Source organism: Semicossyphus pulcher, unplaced genomic scaffold, assembly GCF_022749685.1.
Source record: "Semicossyphus pulcher isolate SPU_LCO1_2020_fin unplaced genomic scaffold, fSemPul1.0.p SCAF_1, whole genome shotgun sequence".
NCBI classification, from domain to species: Eukaryota; Metazoa; Chordata; class Actinopteri; order Labriformes; family Labridae; genus Semicossyphus; species Semicossyphus pulcher.
This window is the reverse complement of record NW_027211603.1, coordinates 35,479,835-35,497,156: the sequence shown is the minus strand read 5'-3', so window position 1 is coordinate 35,497,156 and position 17,322 is coordinate 35,479,835. Positions and strand designations below refer to the sequence as shown.

Here is a 17,322-nt window from a genome sequence, read left to right as displayed (position 1 = left end):
GCAGGAAATGGGCGAAACCTTGCCCGAAGTTATGACTCTCGCATGTTGTCGTTTGAAGGAAGCCACTCCTGATAGCACAGGCTATAGGCTTCCTGTTGTGGACCAACAGTATTGGCTATACTGAGTGCTGTCAGGAAAGCTGGAAAAGCTTTGAGCCTTTTAGCTTTGTGTCATACCCTTAAAATATTGAAGCACTAAAGTCACAAGTCATTCAAAAAAGCCTTTAATACTGTTATATAGTTAAGTTTAGAGTTTAGAATAACTGCATGTAAGAGGGAGGGAAACCCCTGATCGGACCTTTCTGTGCGACTTAATTGATTGAGGTTACTTTTCATTGTGTTACATGATGAACATAAAGGATCTTATAATGGCACAATAGCAATACGATTCTAATAAGGAAATGCTGGTTTTACATCCCATTAGCTATCATAACATTTAAAAACTTTAACATTTACAGGATAAAGAAAAATGTATGAGGGTCAATGCTAAAGTGTGAGTAACTGGAGTAGAAACTGCAGGTTGTAGATCTTAGACCGAGCAGTCACAGTTTGATGAATGGATCATGTTTACCTCCATGATTTGTCCTTATTCAATCCGTAGTAACAATATTACCTCAATGCAACCCTTATTGAAATGTGAAGTAATATTTCTAGTCATAAAAATATAAATACTTAAATTATTAAGTCATTAAAATGAGTTAAAAATTGAACCAAAAATCTCAATTTCCATAGGTTTGGCTTCTACAAAACTGATGTCGATGAATTTCCTGTTGACCAAATATCACTTAATAATCACTTGTTTCAGCACCACTCCCAATGTCTTCGGTTGAGAAGTGAAACGGTGACGTGGTAACATTTGCTCCACCTCCACTAGCACAATAATATATCCCTGATAATATTCCAATAAGATCTGACAATGTTACACTCACAGGAACAAATGTGATGCATAATGACTATATTACTTTAATGATTAAAGGAGATGTACCTGATATAACCAAGATAGAACTCTGCATCCTTTAAATGTCTTAAAACTAGATTAAAAAAATGTAGATACTTCAGAAATTCCCTCTAGTGGTATCATGCAGATAGTTTAGGTTTGTCAAGGTTTTGACTTAAACTCGTTAACCTTATAATTTATAATTGGGTGAGGTGTTTTCCATATGTGCTTTAAGACATATCAGGAGCATTATTAACAGCAGGGCCTTTCTGCTTTGAAACTGCAGTATTACAATGCCATTTTTGACTTGCTGCTGCGAAGAGGGATATCGGAGGAGGAGCATGGATGAGCCTGGTATTATTTAGAGACCTAAGTTTTACTATCACACAGTGCATTTCTGATATGTCTACTTTCAAGCTGCTGGTAAGCAGCAGTGGATTGGATGAAGATTTCAGAAATCTGCAAACACTTCATGAAGACACTGCATTACAGTACATCTAGCCAGTTTATGTTATGAAAGGATGTTTTCAAAGGCAAAAAACTCTAAACCTGTAATTTTGATGAACAGAGATGTGTTTTTTTAAGTAGTTTTGAACAATGCTAGGAAAAGAACTGAAAACTATCAGCATGGGCAGTTATCATGAGAAGTAACAGAGGTTACTGGTTTCAGTCAGATGAAGAGACATAAAACACATTTCCCCAATAACAGTATATAGGAAACAACATTTTTAATAGTTGAAATAAATACTCCATTACATGCATGGACAAAACACCTTAAAATACTATGGGAAATCTGGTAAATAGTGTAAAACCTATGGCACACACTCACAGCAGCTTTAACAAATCAAGAATTCACTCGTTGAAAAAAAAAAAACAAGCATTGAGACACTCTCAAATCTCACAAGCACATGTAATTGAGTCAGTCAGCCAACCATAGGTTCACACAGCAAGGCTACATCCATGATCAAGGCTGGTGTTTTCACCGGAGAAGAAAACTGAGGTAAACTTTTCAGGTTTAAAGGCTGCTGTCCGTCAGCTGAACCCAAGTCAGGCCCAGAGTGATCAAGTGGTTCGTTTCCAACAAGGTTTGATTCACATCCAGCGCGACATCAAACCCTGTGGCGCTTGTTCTAACTTCTCTACATTCTAACGCACTTCAACCACATGAACAGTGACACAGACAGCTTTCATCTGCTGTTACTCGGGCTATAAACCTGATGAACAGGGATAACCCAGGTGAGTCTCTTTGGTATGTCAGAATAGGACAGAGGGGACTGGAGCTCAGGTTTCCTCTCCCTAAACTAATTCACAGAATGAGAGTTGACTGGCGGCAGAGCCCTTGGAGAGGAGCGCTCTCTGAGTGCCTGAGTGAGCAGAGTGCAGCCATCTGACACAGCACATGCTGAATTACGCAGGCGTTCGCGGTAGTCTGCCATTTTGGAGCTGCTCTCGGGATGCTGTGCAACATCCCTGAGGCCCTGAGTGAGAAGGACACAAGCTGAAACCACACTCATGGCCCCCCCTAACACTGCAGTCTGTACCCCCTTCCCTTCAGTGGAGATACTCGCTGCTCTTCCCAGGAATGGAGGCTCTGTGGCGAACCCAACCAGGGCGCTCACAGCCTGGACAAGAGCGACACTAAAGAGGACGCAGCGGTTTCGGGTCAGCTCGCTGGGCTGGGTTTTCACTTCTTTGACACACGCAAGGAAGGCTGTGCCACTTGTGCTCATGCTCTTGACGCTCAGTTTGAACTGTTCTTTTGCAAAGCGATCCCTGGACCTTTCGCTGGCCAGCGACGAGATGTCCGTCAGATTCTTGAGGTTGACGGAGATGTTCTGAGACAGCTCAAGGAGGAGCTGAGGAGTGAGGTCTGGCAGGGGCGTGACTCTGATGATGCTACAGCTCTGCTCCACTTCATGCCGGCAACGGGTCACCTTGTAGCGATCAACTAGACCCGACAGGCAGGGCTGAGAACCAGGGGTCTCCACAGCTGCTAGGTAAGCGGCGTGGGCCGAGCACTCAGTCAAAGATACCACTAAGTCAGCCATCTCCAAGAGACGGTCTCCCACCTCTGTGAAGCGGCCCATGTTGAGCTGGCTCTGAATATCGTGTGTAAGAATGGAGAGCTCTTTAGTCCTGGCTATGACAGTGTCGCGGCACTGGTCGAAGGTGTCTGCCACTGCTACACCTTCCGAAGTTATGACTGGCCTGGTCTCGCTGGACAGCAGAAGGAGGTCGGCCACCAGCTGCATCTTGCCTTTACAAGTGTCACAGACGGAGGAGAGACGCTTTCTCTGTTGCAAACTGCCACTGGGTGTGCTGGGTGATCCCTCACTTGCAGATTTGCCAGAACCACCACTAGCCATAATAAGGAGGGGAGTGGGGGGGTTATTCAGTTCAGTTATTTAAAGTTTTCTGCAGATGCCCACTGCATTGTACTGTTTACAAAATAAGCCTCAACTCACTGCTTTTAAATTACAACTGGCCAAACTTATTAATTTCCTTCAGAGTATGAGAAATCAGCTGTACATTATATGTTGACACACAGGACATATATTCTTAATGTAAACATGTAGAAAATGCAAAAGTCAATTACTGCATTTACTTTGTGTGAATAACATCCCTAGCATAAAAGATTAAACTTTGATTTGTCATATTCCCAGTTATCTGCCTTGGTTATTAGTAATTTTAACAATACAAAATCCCAACAACTTTGAAATTATCAGAGTAAGAAGTTATTTGCTTCTATTTTGACTAATCAATATAATGCCCGTAACATCCAAAAGTCAATAGTCTTATTGTAGTCCCTGTTTTCTGTAGAACAGAAGAATTCACAGGTTGTTGGATTTAAATAAGGGAATCACACACAAACTGCAGTGCCACCAAGGTACCTCCTAAAAGGCAAAGCGCAGCCTGTGAGACATTAAAATTATGTCAAAAGCTACTTATCTTTTGAAACAAGATCACATTCCCAATTAATTACATCTGCTGATTCTTCTGTACATTTTATAACACTAAACAACCTTTCTTGTGGTCTTTTTACGACAATAGCCAAGAAAACATCACCTAAACAATTAGAAGACAACTTATAAAGTCTCGTTTGGCATTAATCAATAGGATGTCATTTTGTGTCCACTCGCATTAGAGAAAATAGCCTGAAAAAGCATCGATATCTTGTCCGACTTGTTTCCAACGACTTTGACCGGCCTGGCGTAATCATGCTGGTTACAAACGGGCCACCACCCGGGCAGCTCTCCTGGACAGCGGGAAGACTTGTGTTTCCTTCCAGCACCATCGTTTCATGAGTCTTCCAAACTTAAATCCACCGAAAGGGCGACTTTCCAACAACACAAACCCCTCTTTCCACTTTCAACCTCTTCTTCTTCAAACAGAGCCCTGGGTTAGAAGCTAGCAGTTGCTCCAGTCGCTTCGACTCCATATGCATCGTCCTTCTGTCCGCCCTCCACCTCCTCCTCCTCCCTGGCGTCTTAACTCGGGACCAGAGAATGTGTAGCCCCGCATATCCTCCGTTGCGACTTGCTTTTTATAGCCATAACCAGTCGGAAGTCTTAGAACAGTTAACTCACTTGTCTTGGCAGGTTACACGTTCATGAAACCATAAACGTAGCTCAAAGAGGGGCCGTTATTTCCAGGGATTCAAAGTCGTGCTGCGCGCTCCCGCTGCAGTATGAGGAAGCAGGGAGGGTGTGGTCGCAGCTGAACGGCTGCTGGACCCAGCAAAGTTGTAAGAACGAAGCAGCACAAGTAACCCTTCGCCTGTGAATTATTTTCTGTCTCACGTTATCGAAGTCGCAGATGTAGAAACAAGTTATACGGTAGCCAAATAACTCCGCGGAGTTTAATGACCGCTCTTACTTTCAGAACTAGCTGCTGATCTGCCATGAGACAACGCTACTACGTCAAGTGAGACACTAGCGTAACTAGCTACAAAAAAGACCGGAAGCTTTTGTTTTCAAAATAAAAGCAGAGCTTTTGTTTCCTGTGAATATAATTTGCACTCAGGGTCAAAACAACAACTGAAGTTCCTCTTGTCCTAAATATTTTTCTGAGTTTTGTGCAGTTTAGTGACCTGGAGGAGAGTAGAGTAGAAGTGTCTGTACTTTAACAGCTAAGAACAACCGGAGTCAAATCCCTTGCATGTGCCCACATACTTGGCCAATTTAACTGATTCTGATTCTGATAATTACATTCAGTATTTCCCAACCAAATTTTGAAAGTTATTCTTGTTCTTATTTTTTATTATTAGGGCATTCAAAAGTGATGACAATTTTGTTTTTCTTTCAAAGTTATTTTTATTGGATTTTTAGAAGAAATACAGTTACGATATATTTATGTGGTACAGTTAGAACAGTCAAAGTTCCACCACTCACAAACTGCAGTGGTAGACCTTTTAAAATATGTGAGAAAGGCACCCCAGACCTTAAAAAACGTTTGACCTGATCCGCGTATGGAGTATCTTATCTTTTCGAGATTTAGGCACAACATCAAGTTACTAAGCCATCGGGAGTGTGTGGGTGGGACAGGCTCCCTCTATTTGAGTAGTACAGCACGGCGAGCTAGGAGAGAAGCGAAGGCAAGTGCATTACGTTTGGCAACAGGTAAATTTAACTCCTCAGGTGAAACACCAAACAGAGCCACCAGAGGAACAGGTTCATTAACACATTTCAAGACCTGGGACAGAGTTTTAAATACCAGTTTCCAAAATCTTTCTAGGCTCAGACATATCCAATACATATGAATTAATGAACCATCTGCACTGTTACATTTATCACCCGTGGAGCTAATGTCAGGGTAAATTTTAACTAGTTTTGCCTTAGAATGGTATTCGATGGACAACTTTGGACTGAATTAAAGAATGACGTGCACACATAGAGGATAAGTGCACTTGTCCAAGTATCAAATCCCAGACGTCCTCACTTAGGGGCACACCAAGATCTTGTTCCTTGGCTGTTTTAACGGCAGTTAGAGGGGGAGAATCTAGTCCTGACATTAGATCGTAAAGCATGGAAACGTCCCCTTTAGCTGACGGATTATGTTTGAGAAAGGAATCTAAGGGGTTCGAGGGTGGCCCTACTGGGAAGTGAGGTACCTGACCCTGCACATAATGCCTGATCAGTAGAAACCAAAAGTGTGACTTAAGGAAAAATAGTTGTCTATAAATAGATCTTTGAAACATTTGAGGCCCCTCCTATGCCAACTATGAAATGTTGCATCCTGCATTGAAGGTGTAAATAAATGGTTAAAAGCAACAAGGCGTAAAGGGAGGGGAGCTGAAAACCAAAATTCTTTGTCACGATAGGACTACTAGAGAATGTGGTGGAGATTAGGGGTAGTGCAGCCGAAAGTGATGACCATTTTGATGCTGTAACTGGTCGAGAATTAGTTCATTATACCCACTACAAACACTGACAGGTAATTCATAGAATAACTGGCATTTGATAAGATGGTTAGATTTTGTATAATAAGAAATAATAGTATGCAAAGTGAACCCTTATTACCAGTAGCCTACTGTGTAAAATAGTTTTAGCAGAAGTATGATATTTCCCCCTCAAGTAGATGTAATATAGAATGGAAATACTAAAAATAAATAAATAAATAAATAAATAAATAAAGTACACCGCATTGGACTTCTTTAGTAATATTTGTTAAAGTCGCTATTTCTGGCAAGTGTTCAAAATCAGACGTTTTATTTTGACAGCTACGCCGGATGTTGTATTGTTTACTCTGCAACAATTTGACATTTCCGTGCCTCTTCGTTTTGCATGCTTATCAGCTGCCGGCGTAACCACCATCCAAAACTGTCATTCCACTTTTGAGTGCCCGTCAGCTTTCTTAGTTTTGAAAATGTTTCGATTTTGGACATAAACTGATCACCTGCTGCACGCAAGGGAAAGGTCAGGCAGTGGTAAAGCTTTTTCCGGTGCCGCCTGCATGGATCACACAGTAGGCAACATAAGCAGCCTCCAAAGCTATAACAGTTCTACAGTCTAACAGGTCTGGCTCAATTGTCACATTATTTAGAAACATATGAGTTTTAAATGACAGCAGCCCAGTCCCTGCTCCGTAAACCAAATTGTGTGGTTTGTGTCATGGATAGTGAAATATGACACCTTTAACAGTTGGAAATAATGACGTAAGTGTCGTCATCCTAGAACTTAAAGCAGATGTGGACGGTATCCAATCATAACAGTTTATGGGGAGCGCTAAGAATAAAAGAGAACCAATCCAGTATTGGTGTGGGAGGGACTTCCCTGTATTTCATGGACTGAATGAGACTTGGGTAAAAGCATTAAACAGTGAAGTGTGTGAGTGAGGGCACCTTGACAACGTTCTTCAAAACAGGATGCTGGTATTATTAGTAGATTACAGCTGCGTGAAAACTGAAGGCAGATTTCAAGATAGCTGCTTGAGGTGGTACTATAGATATTTTATGAACTCTCAGGTAGATTAAGGATCCCTGTACACCCATGGTCAGCACCACTGTATTTACCCACAAATGTAATTTATTATCAGGTCTGTGCTTGGTTGATGGTTGCTGAACCTGACATTTTACACCTTTATCATTAATTAATTATAATTATTGTGCCGGCCATCATTGAGATCTTATATAGGTAATGTCTGCACAAGGGCTTAAATGATTGATCTATTCAATCAATTTAAACATATTTATCAACCAACTGCACAAAGCATTCTCACTGAAAATCTCCTGCTTTTAATTATTCTAAACCAAATATCTTTCGGTTTTCTGGCCATTGGTTTGTAGCAAAATATGGCTCACTTAAAAAAAACAGTACCTCAACTTTGTAATGAGAGAGGGTTTACTTAAGAGTTGGCTGAATGAAGTCTTTCACTGGTCCTGTTGAATGTGAACACCTGGCTCAGAGTTGTGCTCTGCTAGAAGTAACTCATAGACTTTATGAAGTGCAGAAGCCACCGTAACAGCAACTGTTGGTTTGTTGACAGCCTTGAGTTTGACATTTTAGCTGTCGCTGTCTTGGTGTATTGGAGCCAGAAGTGACCATATTTGGACGAGAGGGTGAATAAGCATTGCTACGCCTCTTTCCTGGATTATAGTTCGCCATGGTAGCCCTTTGTCAATCACAGGTAGCCACGCCCTTAAACATATCCAAATTTGTATTTTACCCTAAAAAGATCATTATTAAACAAATGAACATCGTGACTTTTGCCACCCATAATCCTAATAGTAATCCTTTTATGATCTGTATTCACTCTGTAAGTCCTAGAAAGCAGACGATAGGTGATTTTAAATTTCCAACAATAAGGATATCGTGCTGTACAATTGAGGATGCCTGCTCTAAAAATCAACTAACTCATCAAATGAAATTAAATGTTTCCTGCGGTATTCTGTAGGAGAATCTGCGACACAATTGAACAATTGAGAGCCATGTGTTCACATTCTCCACACAGTCTGTAGTATGTTAAGTGTTGACACTGGACTCCATCAAGCACCGGTCCACATTGTCATCCCTCTAGTTTGGGATATTATTGAACAGGACAAGCAATATGTGATCGGATGAAAGCATACTCACCCACAGTTGTTGGTACCTGAATTGATATTATGTTTTATACATACAGTTAGTTTTGATCAATTAAACTGATTGGAAGAAGCATTCCATGTGTGCTGATAGAACAACATGTGCCAGTCCGTCTCAGCCAGCTGTTCTGAATACTGTTAATTTCTATTACAGCGGAGGGTTTCATCTAGTACCTCAGAATTACACAGTCCACCAAAGTATGATTGCATGATTGATTGAAACACAAAGATAAGTGTACATATAAACAGTGGCTGGTCTGCTAAAACATGAATACATAAACGTAGTCGCAAAAGTGCAGGAAGATGTTTATCTTACTTGGCAAAACTCCAGTCCCAGTGGTCTTGAATAGTTGTGTTGGTGGAGCAAAATAATAAAACCAAAAAAATTCACTTCACTTTGTGATGTGGTACTGACTATCAGGTAATAGAAGGCATATTATAAGGGTGATCATATAATGTAAAATGCATGAGAACATGCAAATTACAGTTTTGAACACAGCAGAATTATTGTTTTATATTTTACAATTTAAATGAAATAAGGCCCTTTGTGTCTGTACAGAGTTGTGCACTTATTAACTTATATTATTTTATAGCGTGTTATTTTTCGCAGACTTCCTGGAAACGTGTCAAGGCTCCCAATGTTTGGACATTGATTAAACCAGAGATTATTTAGTTGAGATTTCTTTTTTGCTTGATAAACACCCCTGATGTTGCAGGGGAAGTGCTGCCCCCTGCAGGTGCTCAGGGCTGTTCTTATATTCAAAGAGGGAAAACAAATTCTAGTGTGAATGTAAAATGGATTCAAAATATTTTGTTTATGGTGTCAATATTAAAGCATGTCATAAGTGTACCACTTGAGACTAACATGCAATCACATTTACAGGACGTTACAGTGTACAGACTAGAGTTTAGGTAAATTACATTCAATCATTGAACTTGCAACGAACGGTCTCCACCTAAATTGTAGACAAATCCAGGTCAAAGTGTTTAAAACAGACTTTCTACCATCGTGGCTTTGTGCATTAATCAGCAAATATGCCAGCAAAGGTTGGGCAATATAATGCTATTTGACAAGGATTAGCTATATATTTTTGTTATGTATATTTAACCCAATTTCTCTGCGCACATGTTGGGGTAACTCTCTAAACTCCCCTGGGACTTTGCGTTGTGTTTTCTTTTGGATGTGTTGGGGATGTAGTGTAGAAAGATAGAAGCACTGGATGCAGGATTCGGGTTGTGGTTGAGACCCTGGGCCCGGTTGTTCAAAGGTTATCTGATCGGATTAAGGCTACCGGATTTGATCAAATCTTGAAAACGGGTTGTTCATAATGGTAAATGGACTGTAGACGACTGACTGTACAACTGAGTCACGGCTACAGCCCCCCCCCCCCCCCGAAAAAACGGATTTCGTAATCAGATAAGACCAGGTAATCCCAGCTTGGCTTTTATCTGGATAAAACCTCCAACTTGAGTTGTTCAAAACTTTTTAGTAGGATTGGGATAACTTTAATCCCAAAAAATCCGGATTACCCTGATCCAAGCAGAGGGGAGGATTCAGGCTGGATTAGAGGAACAGAATGTAATAAAGCTTTTAAGTAGGTCAGACAAAGCAATATTTTTACAATGATGTTTTAAAGTTTACTCTTGAATTGCTGATTTGCTACCATGATTTAAAAAACAAAGGGTTTTTGTGCCCAAAAAATATTTTGCCAAATAGCTTCAATATCAAACATACAATATTCATGTTAAAGCAACCGTCATGAACTTCTGTTTTGTGTGGATTTTGGCGCCCCCTGTGGACAAAGGATGTAGCATGAAGTCCCATACACAGCTCTGGAAATCCGGATTTGGTAATCCATAAAAATCTGTATCTGGATAAAATTGATCCTATCCAGTTTTCTTTGAACAACCAGAATAAAAGTAAGCCAGGCTACCTGAAAAAAGTGGATTTCCAAATCCGGTTCATTCTTATCCGGATTAAACCCTTTGAACAACTGGGCCCTGGACAAGGTTTATTATCTTGCAGGTTCTTGTATATCACAGTGGCTGCTGGCTTCATCACCTTCACAAGGTAGTGCAAAACAAAGTCTGTTTTAGAAATTAATCTTTCACAAACAATAATCTGACAAAGAAAAATAATAAAGTGTAAAATAAATATTACTGCCAGGCTAAATTACAAACAACATTCTAAAAATAATAAATTGGTGTCATAAAAATATGACCAAATAAAATCTTACTCCAACTTAAGTCCAAATGCTTCACCCTGTTCTGCTAGCCACAGATATTCAACACTGTGAAAACACTTTGGCAATGGTAGGAACAACACAAGTTAGCATTAATTAACCCCACAAACTGTACCTCGATACTTTAATAAACTCAATGCATTAACACATTCACTGAATGTGATGTTTTAAACATGTTTTCTTAATAATTCCGGCAGCTGCTTATACTGCTTACCTTCACAAGGCAAAGTCTGAAACCCCCCTCCCCCCCCCCCATCTTCTTCTTCTTATTTGAGTTTTAATGGCGGTTGGAAACCAGCTTAAAGGTGCGTTACCGCCATCTACTGGACTGGAGTGTGGAGCAGTTGATTGGCAGGAAAAAATAATAATTCTATAATTCGGTTTCTCTTAAGTACTTGACTAGAAGACTGTGAACCTAACATGATGTTTTTCCTAGCAGATTCCCCAATGTCATATTGCATTTTTCAGCTCTGATTTTTATTCCCTTCCTTGCTCATCATACCCTTTGCAATCTATTAGTACATGTTTGACAGTTTCCAGTTTATTACAGTATATGCAAAGTCCAGTAGGGTGCTTGTTTCCTCTCTTGGGTTCCTGCTCTGCATTCCACCAATGCCTACGTGTTTTTGAATACTGTAAAGATTTCTTCCTGTTTCACTAAGGTCCCAATGTTCTTGCCAGGTTTTGCGCATATGGTCTTCTATGATGGCTTTAACTTCTGATTTGTATGTCAATTACCTGTCTTTTTGATGATTGTTTAGCCAGTAGACTATGTCTGCCTTCTCATTTCCTTCCACCCCTACATGAGCAGGCACCCAAAGGAAGGAGATATCCATACCTCTATGATGAGTAGCACATGAAAAATATCACACTTAATATCCTGCCTGCATGAAGACTTTACGGACTTTATGCTTGAAAGGGCTGACAAACTATCAGAAGAAATTATGACACTAGATTGGTTATTTTTTTTCACCCATTCTACTGCTAACAATATTCAAAGTAACTCAGCAGTGTACACTGAGAGGTGGTCAGATACTCTCTTGTTCACTGCTGCCTCACAGTGAGGGATGAAGAAAGCAGCACCGGTATGCCAGGTCTCCGATAAAGATAGCTGTTTCTCTGGTACTTTATGTTTTAAGTATATGAAAGTTCTCAGGTTTAAAATACTGAGTAGTCAAGGTGCCCTTTGATACATTTGGTGTTCATAATCATTTTATAAGATTTAGAATGATTTAGAGCTCAAGTTCCCCTAGGAGATCGTGGAAATAACTCTCCGGCCCAACCTCGGCTCCTCAACCTGCACAGGAGCAGGACACCGAAAAGCTGCCATTGGAGGATGTAGAGAAACACATAGGCATCAGTGGGGGGTGGCAGGGAGATATGTCTGCCATCGCTCCACCACCAGGAGATGTACTGAGGTTAAAGGAGCAAAACATCAGTGACAGGTGGTCCCCAGCTGATGACCCGACTAGGCCCAAAGAAATTTTCAGTGGGGCTTCCCCTGGCGGAGGCCTTTTGGGGGTACACCTATACGCAAGGCACAATTGGAGACCACCAACCTGTATAGTAATCTGAGTAGCTGGTGAGGCACCATTAAAATTCAAATGATAACACCACATTTTTTATAAAACACAATAGATTTATTTACACATTTATTTATACATATGTACATTAGATCTGAATTGAATTATGAGTCCAGCATACATCATCCCAGGTCTTTCAGTCAGGAAAAAATGAGAGCCTTGGTCTCACATATATAGTGCCGATGGCCAAGACATACAATGTCATCCCAAGAGTTCAACCAACCCTCATGTCCAATGGCCCTCGGTGGGAGTATGGCGACACAGTCCTGTCCCGCCTGGTCTTTGTCCCAGGTGGCCACAGCATTGTTTGGCTCCCGAGGCCTCCAGTACACAACATCTGACTGCATTCTGATGCCATTGACCCACATGAATGTGCCATCCCGCACCATGTCCTGCAACCCAATCCATGCTGAATGAAACTTTTCTTGAGGGTGCTGCTGTACAAACTGAAAAGTCATGTTGGTCAGGAATGCCTGGTCTGCAGCATTCAGAACAAAAGCCAGGTCACCCCCATCATAAGAACACTCCCTGCGAGCAGCTTCCCAATTCTTTGTTTTTTGAGACAGGAAGAAGCAGCGTGAAGCGTGCTCTGTCCAGCCAGGGAGGCAGCGTGAACATTGCAGTGTGCTTTTGTTGCAAAATCTCCAAAGGAATGACAGTTTGTCTGACAACAGGATTGAAAGCTGGTGATGATTTTCTGCTTTCAGTTGCATTGAGGTTTGCTGTTCATTGCTTAAAATCTGTTGAAACTGTTTGTTCTTCTCTTTCAAAAAGTTACAGTTTTCCAGGGTTGAATTTAGAAACATGTACAGATCTTTGTTCTCCATTTGCAATTGTGACTTTTCTTGCAGCCTGTCGTTCAGGAGCAGGCCCAGCTGTGAGTTTTCTTGCAGCGTGTTGTTCAGGAGCAGGCCCAGCTGTGTCTTTTCATGCAGCGTGTCGTTCAGGAGCAGGCCCAGCTGTGTCTTTTCATGCAGCGTGTCGTTCAGGAGCAGGCCCAGCTGTGTCTTTTCATGCAGCGTGTCGTTCAGGAGCAGGCCCAGCTGTGTCTTTTCATGCAGCGTGTCGTTCAGGAGCAGGCCCAGCTGTGTCTTTTCATGCAGCGTGTTGTTCAGGAGCAGGCCCAGCTGTGTCTTTTCGTGCATCGTGTCGTTCAGGAGCAGGCCCAGCTGTGTCTTTTCATGCAGCGTGTCGTTCAGGAGCAGGCCCAGCTGTGTCTTTTCATGCAGCGTGTTGTTCAGGAGCAGGCTCAGCTGTGTCTTTTCGTGCATCGTGTTGTTCAGGAGCAGGCCCAGCTGTGTCTTTTCGTGCATCGTGTTGTTCAGGAGCAGGCCCAGCTGTGTCTTTTCGTGCATCGTGTTGTTCAGGAGCAGGCCCAGCTGTGTCTTTTCGTGCATCGTGTTGTTCAGGAGCAGGCCCAGCTGTGTCTTTTCGTGCATCGTGTTGTTCAGGAGCAGGCCCAGCTGTGAGTTTTTTTGCATCGTGTTGTTCAGGAGCAGGCCCAGCTGTGTCTTTTCGTGCATCGTGTTGTTCAGGAGCAGGCCCAGCTGTGTCTTTTCGTGCATCGTGTTGTTCAGGAGCAGGCCCAGCTGTGTCTTTTTGTGCATCATGTTGTTCAGGAGCAGGCCCAGCTGTGTCTTTTCATGCAGCGTGTCGTTCAGGAGCAGGCCCAGCTGTGTCTTTTCATGCAGCGTGTCGTTCAGGAGCAGGCCCAGCTGTGTCTTTTCATGCAGCGTGTCGTTCAGGAGCAGGCCCAGCTGTGTCTTTTCATGCAGCGTGTTGTTCAGGAGCAGGCCCAGCTGTGTCTTTTCGTGCATCGTGTTGTTCAGGAGCAGGCCCAGCTGTGTCTTTTCATGCAGCGTGTCGTTCAGGAGCAGGCCCAGCTGTGTCTTTTCATGCAGCGTGTTGTTCAGGAGCAGGCTCAGCTGTGTCTTTTCGTGCATCGTGTTGTTCAGGAGCAGGCCCAGCTGTGTCTTTTCGTGCATCGTGTTGTTCAGGAGCAGGCCCAGCTGTGTCTTTTCGTGCATCGTGTTGTTCAGGAGCAGGCCCAGCTGTGTCTTTTCGTGCATCGTGTTGTTCAGGAGCAGGCCCAGCTGTGTCTTTTCGTGCATCGTGTTGTTCAGGAGCAGGCCCAGCTGTGAGTTTTTTTGCATCGTGTTGTTCAGGAGCAGGCCCAGCTGTGTCTTTTCGTGCATCGTGTTGTTCAGGAGCAGGCCCAGCTGTGTCTTTTCGTGCATCGTGTTGTTCAGGAGCAGGCCCAGCTGTGTCTTTTTGTGCATCATGTTGTTCAGGAGCAGGCCCAGCTGTGTCTTTTCATGCAGCGTGTCGTTCAGGAGCAGGCCCAACTGAGACTTTTCTTGCAGCGTGTGCAGGAACAGACCCAGCTGTGTCTTTTTCTTGAACAGCTTATTTAAGAGCAGGCCCTCAGTGGTGTTATCAGCGCACAACCAGGTGAAATTGTACAGCACTTTCTGTTGGCCACACTCACTTCCCAGAAGGGGGACGTTTTGGTGATTGGATTTCAAGAGTTGCCTTAGCTGATGGTATTTTATTTGCAACTTCTTATTGTTGTTGCTCACAGTAACAGTGACACTGGTCACAATACAAAGAAGCAACATAAAAATCACAATCAACATGGCTTGCCAACTGGTTTGCAGTCTCTTCACAAAATGGCTCTGAGTGTCCTCGCCTCTTCTTATTTCATCTTCAACATTATCTTCAATTGAATTTTCAGATGGAAAACTATAAGCAAATGAAAAACAGAAGCAAAGAGATCAAGACCTTATTGTAAACAAAAAGGTCTAAAAGCACCCTACCTTAAGCTCCTAAACAATAAATGCCCACATTTTAGACTGGCCTACATGAAATAATTAATTAATTCCAATGTGGAGCTGTAGCTGTCATACCTACAATAACATTTATTGATCTACTTAGAAGGATTTATATGTAGCAGTCCTTTTATTTCATTCTTGGATTCTCAAACAGCATCTGATACAGTGTTCCACTTCTTTTTATAAAGGCAATTAAAATATAATGCAGTTGTAACAACAGCTCTGTCAAACTGCCCTGTGGTGCATCTCCCACGTTTTACTTAAAGGGCAGTGCTGTATCCCCAGGTTAGTTATTTCTAACCCAACATCCTTTTATAAGCCTTATTTGTTGGGTAGAGAAAATACAATTGTTGCAAATGATAGCAAAGTAAAACTGTCTTCCAAACCCTACCTGTTATTAAAAGTGTCTTCATATATTTGGTGAAAATCTTAATCTAACTGAGTGAGAAGTTCTTGCTCTGGAAGACATTGTAGACAAATAGATTAGCTGTATCACAGGAATCACAAAAGATGATAAGAATGTTTATGTTCAGATAGATGGACAGACATCTTTTTAACTTTATTTGGAAACATTTTGTACTTTTCCTAATTCAGCTGTATTATATTAAACCATTTTTTTTTCAAATTAACTGTAGAAAAAGTTTTCTAAAAAATTCCACAGAGCATGTGGAATATTATCTAAAACTTTTCTTTATCTAAATAAAGTAGGTGGCCTTAATTCTTTATCAAACTCTACAACTTTTACAGGCAGGCTCTCATGTGTCTTTTATAGGCACAACTGTTCTCCTCAAAATATTATGTATGAAATATTAAATTGGCTTAACAACAATGGTTTGCTTGTAAAACAGCTTTTGAATTGTGAACAGTATTTTATAGAGAAATCTAGTGTTCCTGTCTCAATGTGAGCATAGTACTGTCTCTTTCATCTGGTATTATGTGCTCATCAAGTTGCAGCTCATATGGCATTGTTACTGTAATCAATTAAACTGTTGGTGTCACTTCCATCTTTGATGAAAAATCAAACCTTCATAAAGAAATTGGGATGATAAACAATACAAATAGACAGACAGAGCTGCTGATGTTAAAATATGTAGGGGTTATTAAAGAATTATTTACCAATTAATTAATGAACATCTTTGGTTGCTTTGCTGTGACACCCTGCTTTTGGTCAGTTTGATCAGATTAAATCATCAAGCTGTACACAGGCTGAATAAATCTATTTGAAATGCAGCAGTGTGAAATATGGAAAAGTCCAAGGGGGTAAATTAAAAAAATGCCACTTTATATCCCATTCAAACAAATTTACAAAAAAACCCCAAGTATTTTAGCCTACCTGTTTAAGTAGGCCTAAACCTCTTTTTTGGTTACATATTTATATTAGCTGTTCTAATCTTAGTTTATTTTTTCTTCTCCTGGGTACTCCTTTTTCATGACACTAAAGAGTTTGATTGTATAAAAACTATAACACAGTATTCACACTTCAGATTGATCATTATATACAAACAACTATTGTTATTATTATTATCACCATAAGACAGAAACAACTCGAAACCTCATTACCTCAAGTGGATATCCTTCAGGTCTGTCATCTTTAGGTTGGTTTGCTCTTGATCTTTTCCTCCTTGTGTCTCCTTGTGAAATAACCAACGTTTAAACAAAAACTGTTGATTTTCTCCCCAAAGTTGCCATAACAGCCTTCTATACACTGGAATCATCTGGGCGAGATTACGTTTCTCACGGTGCGCAAGATGCGGTGGAATTTACAGGTGTCCTCTTTTAATTAATTTTTCAGCTTCAGCGGATTTAGAAAAAAAGCGAACGCAGGCACCGAGAGAGTTTGAATAGTAGGAGGAGACCACCTGTTTAATGCCTCTGATGTTAGGTTACATTTGTAACTTGACAAACTGGACTGGACTGGACTTGACAAACGGATTTAAAATAATTGGAAAATTACGAAAAGTAAAACCTTCAGGTGGCAGTAATACAACTTTATAGATGCCGGCTGCCGTAAAACACCAAAGAAGAAGAAAAGAGAGGGAGGGAGGCGCGCACGCACGCACACACACACACACACACACACACGCACACACACACTCACACACACTTCCGCCTTGTGACCGGAAAACTCCAGAGCCAATCATTGCACACCAGGT

General features: G+C 41.4%; 1 protein-coding gene across 1 annotated transcript; it reads right to left on the bottom strand.

Moving 5' to 3' along the window:
- Positions 1-1,681: 1,681 nt before the first annotated feature.
- Positions 1,682-4,831, bottom strand: tlnrd1 (talin rod domain containing 1). Its single transcript, XM_069658979.1, has one exon. The coding sequence runs from the start codon at positions 3,300-3,302 to the stop codon at positions 2,238-2,240; it is 1,065 nt and encodes a 354-aa protein (XP_069515080.1). The 5' UTR covers positions 3,303-4,831; the 3' UTR covers positions 1,682-2,237.
- Positions 4,832-17,322: the final 12,491 nt, after the last annotated feature.

Bases quoted from the DNA above. Each gene is read 5' to 3' on its own strand.
- tlnrd1 (XM_069658979.1), bottom strand. From the start codon at position 3,302: ATGGCTAGTGGTGGTTCTGGCAAATCTGCAAGTGAGGGATCACCCAGC.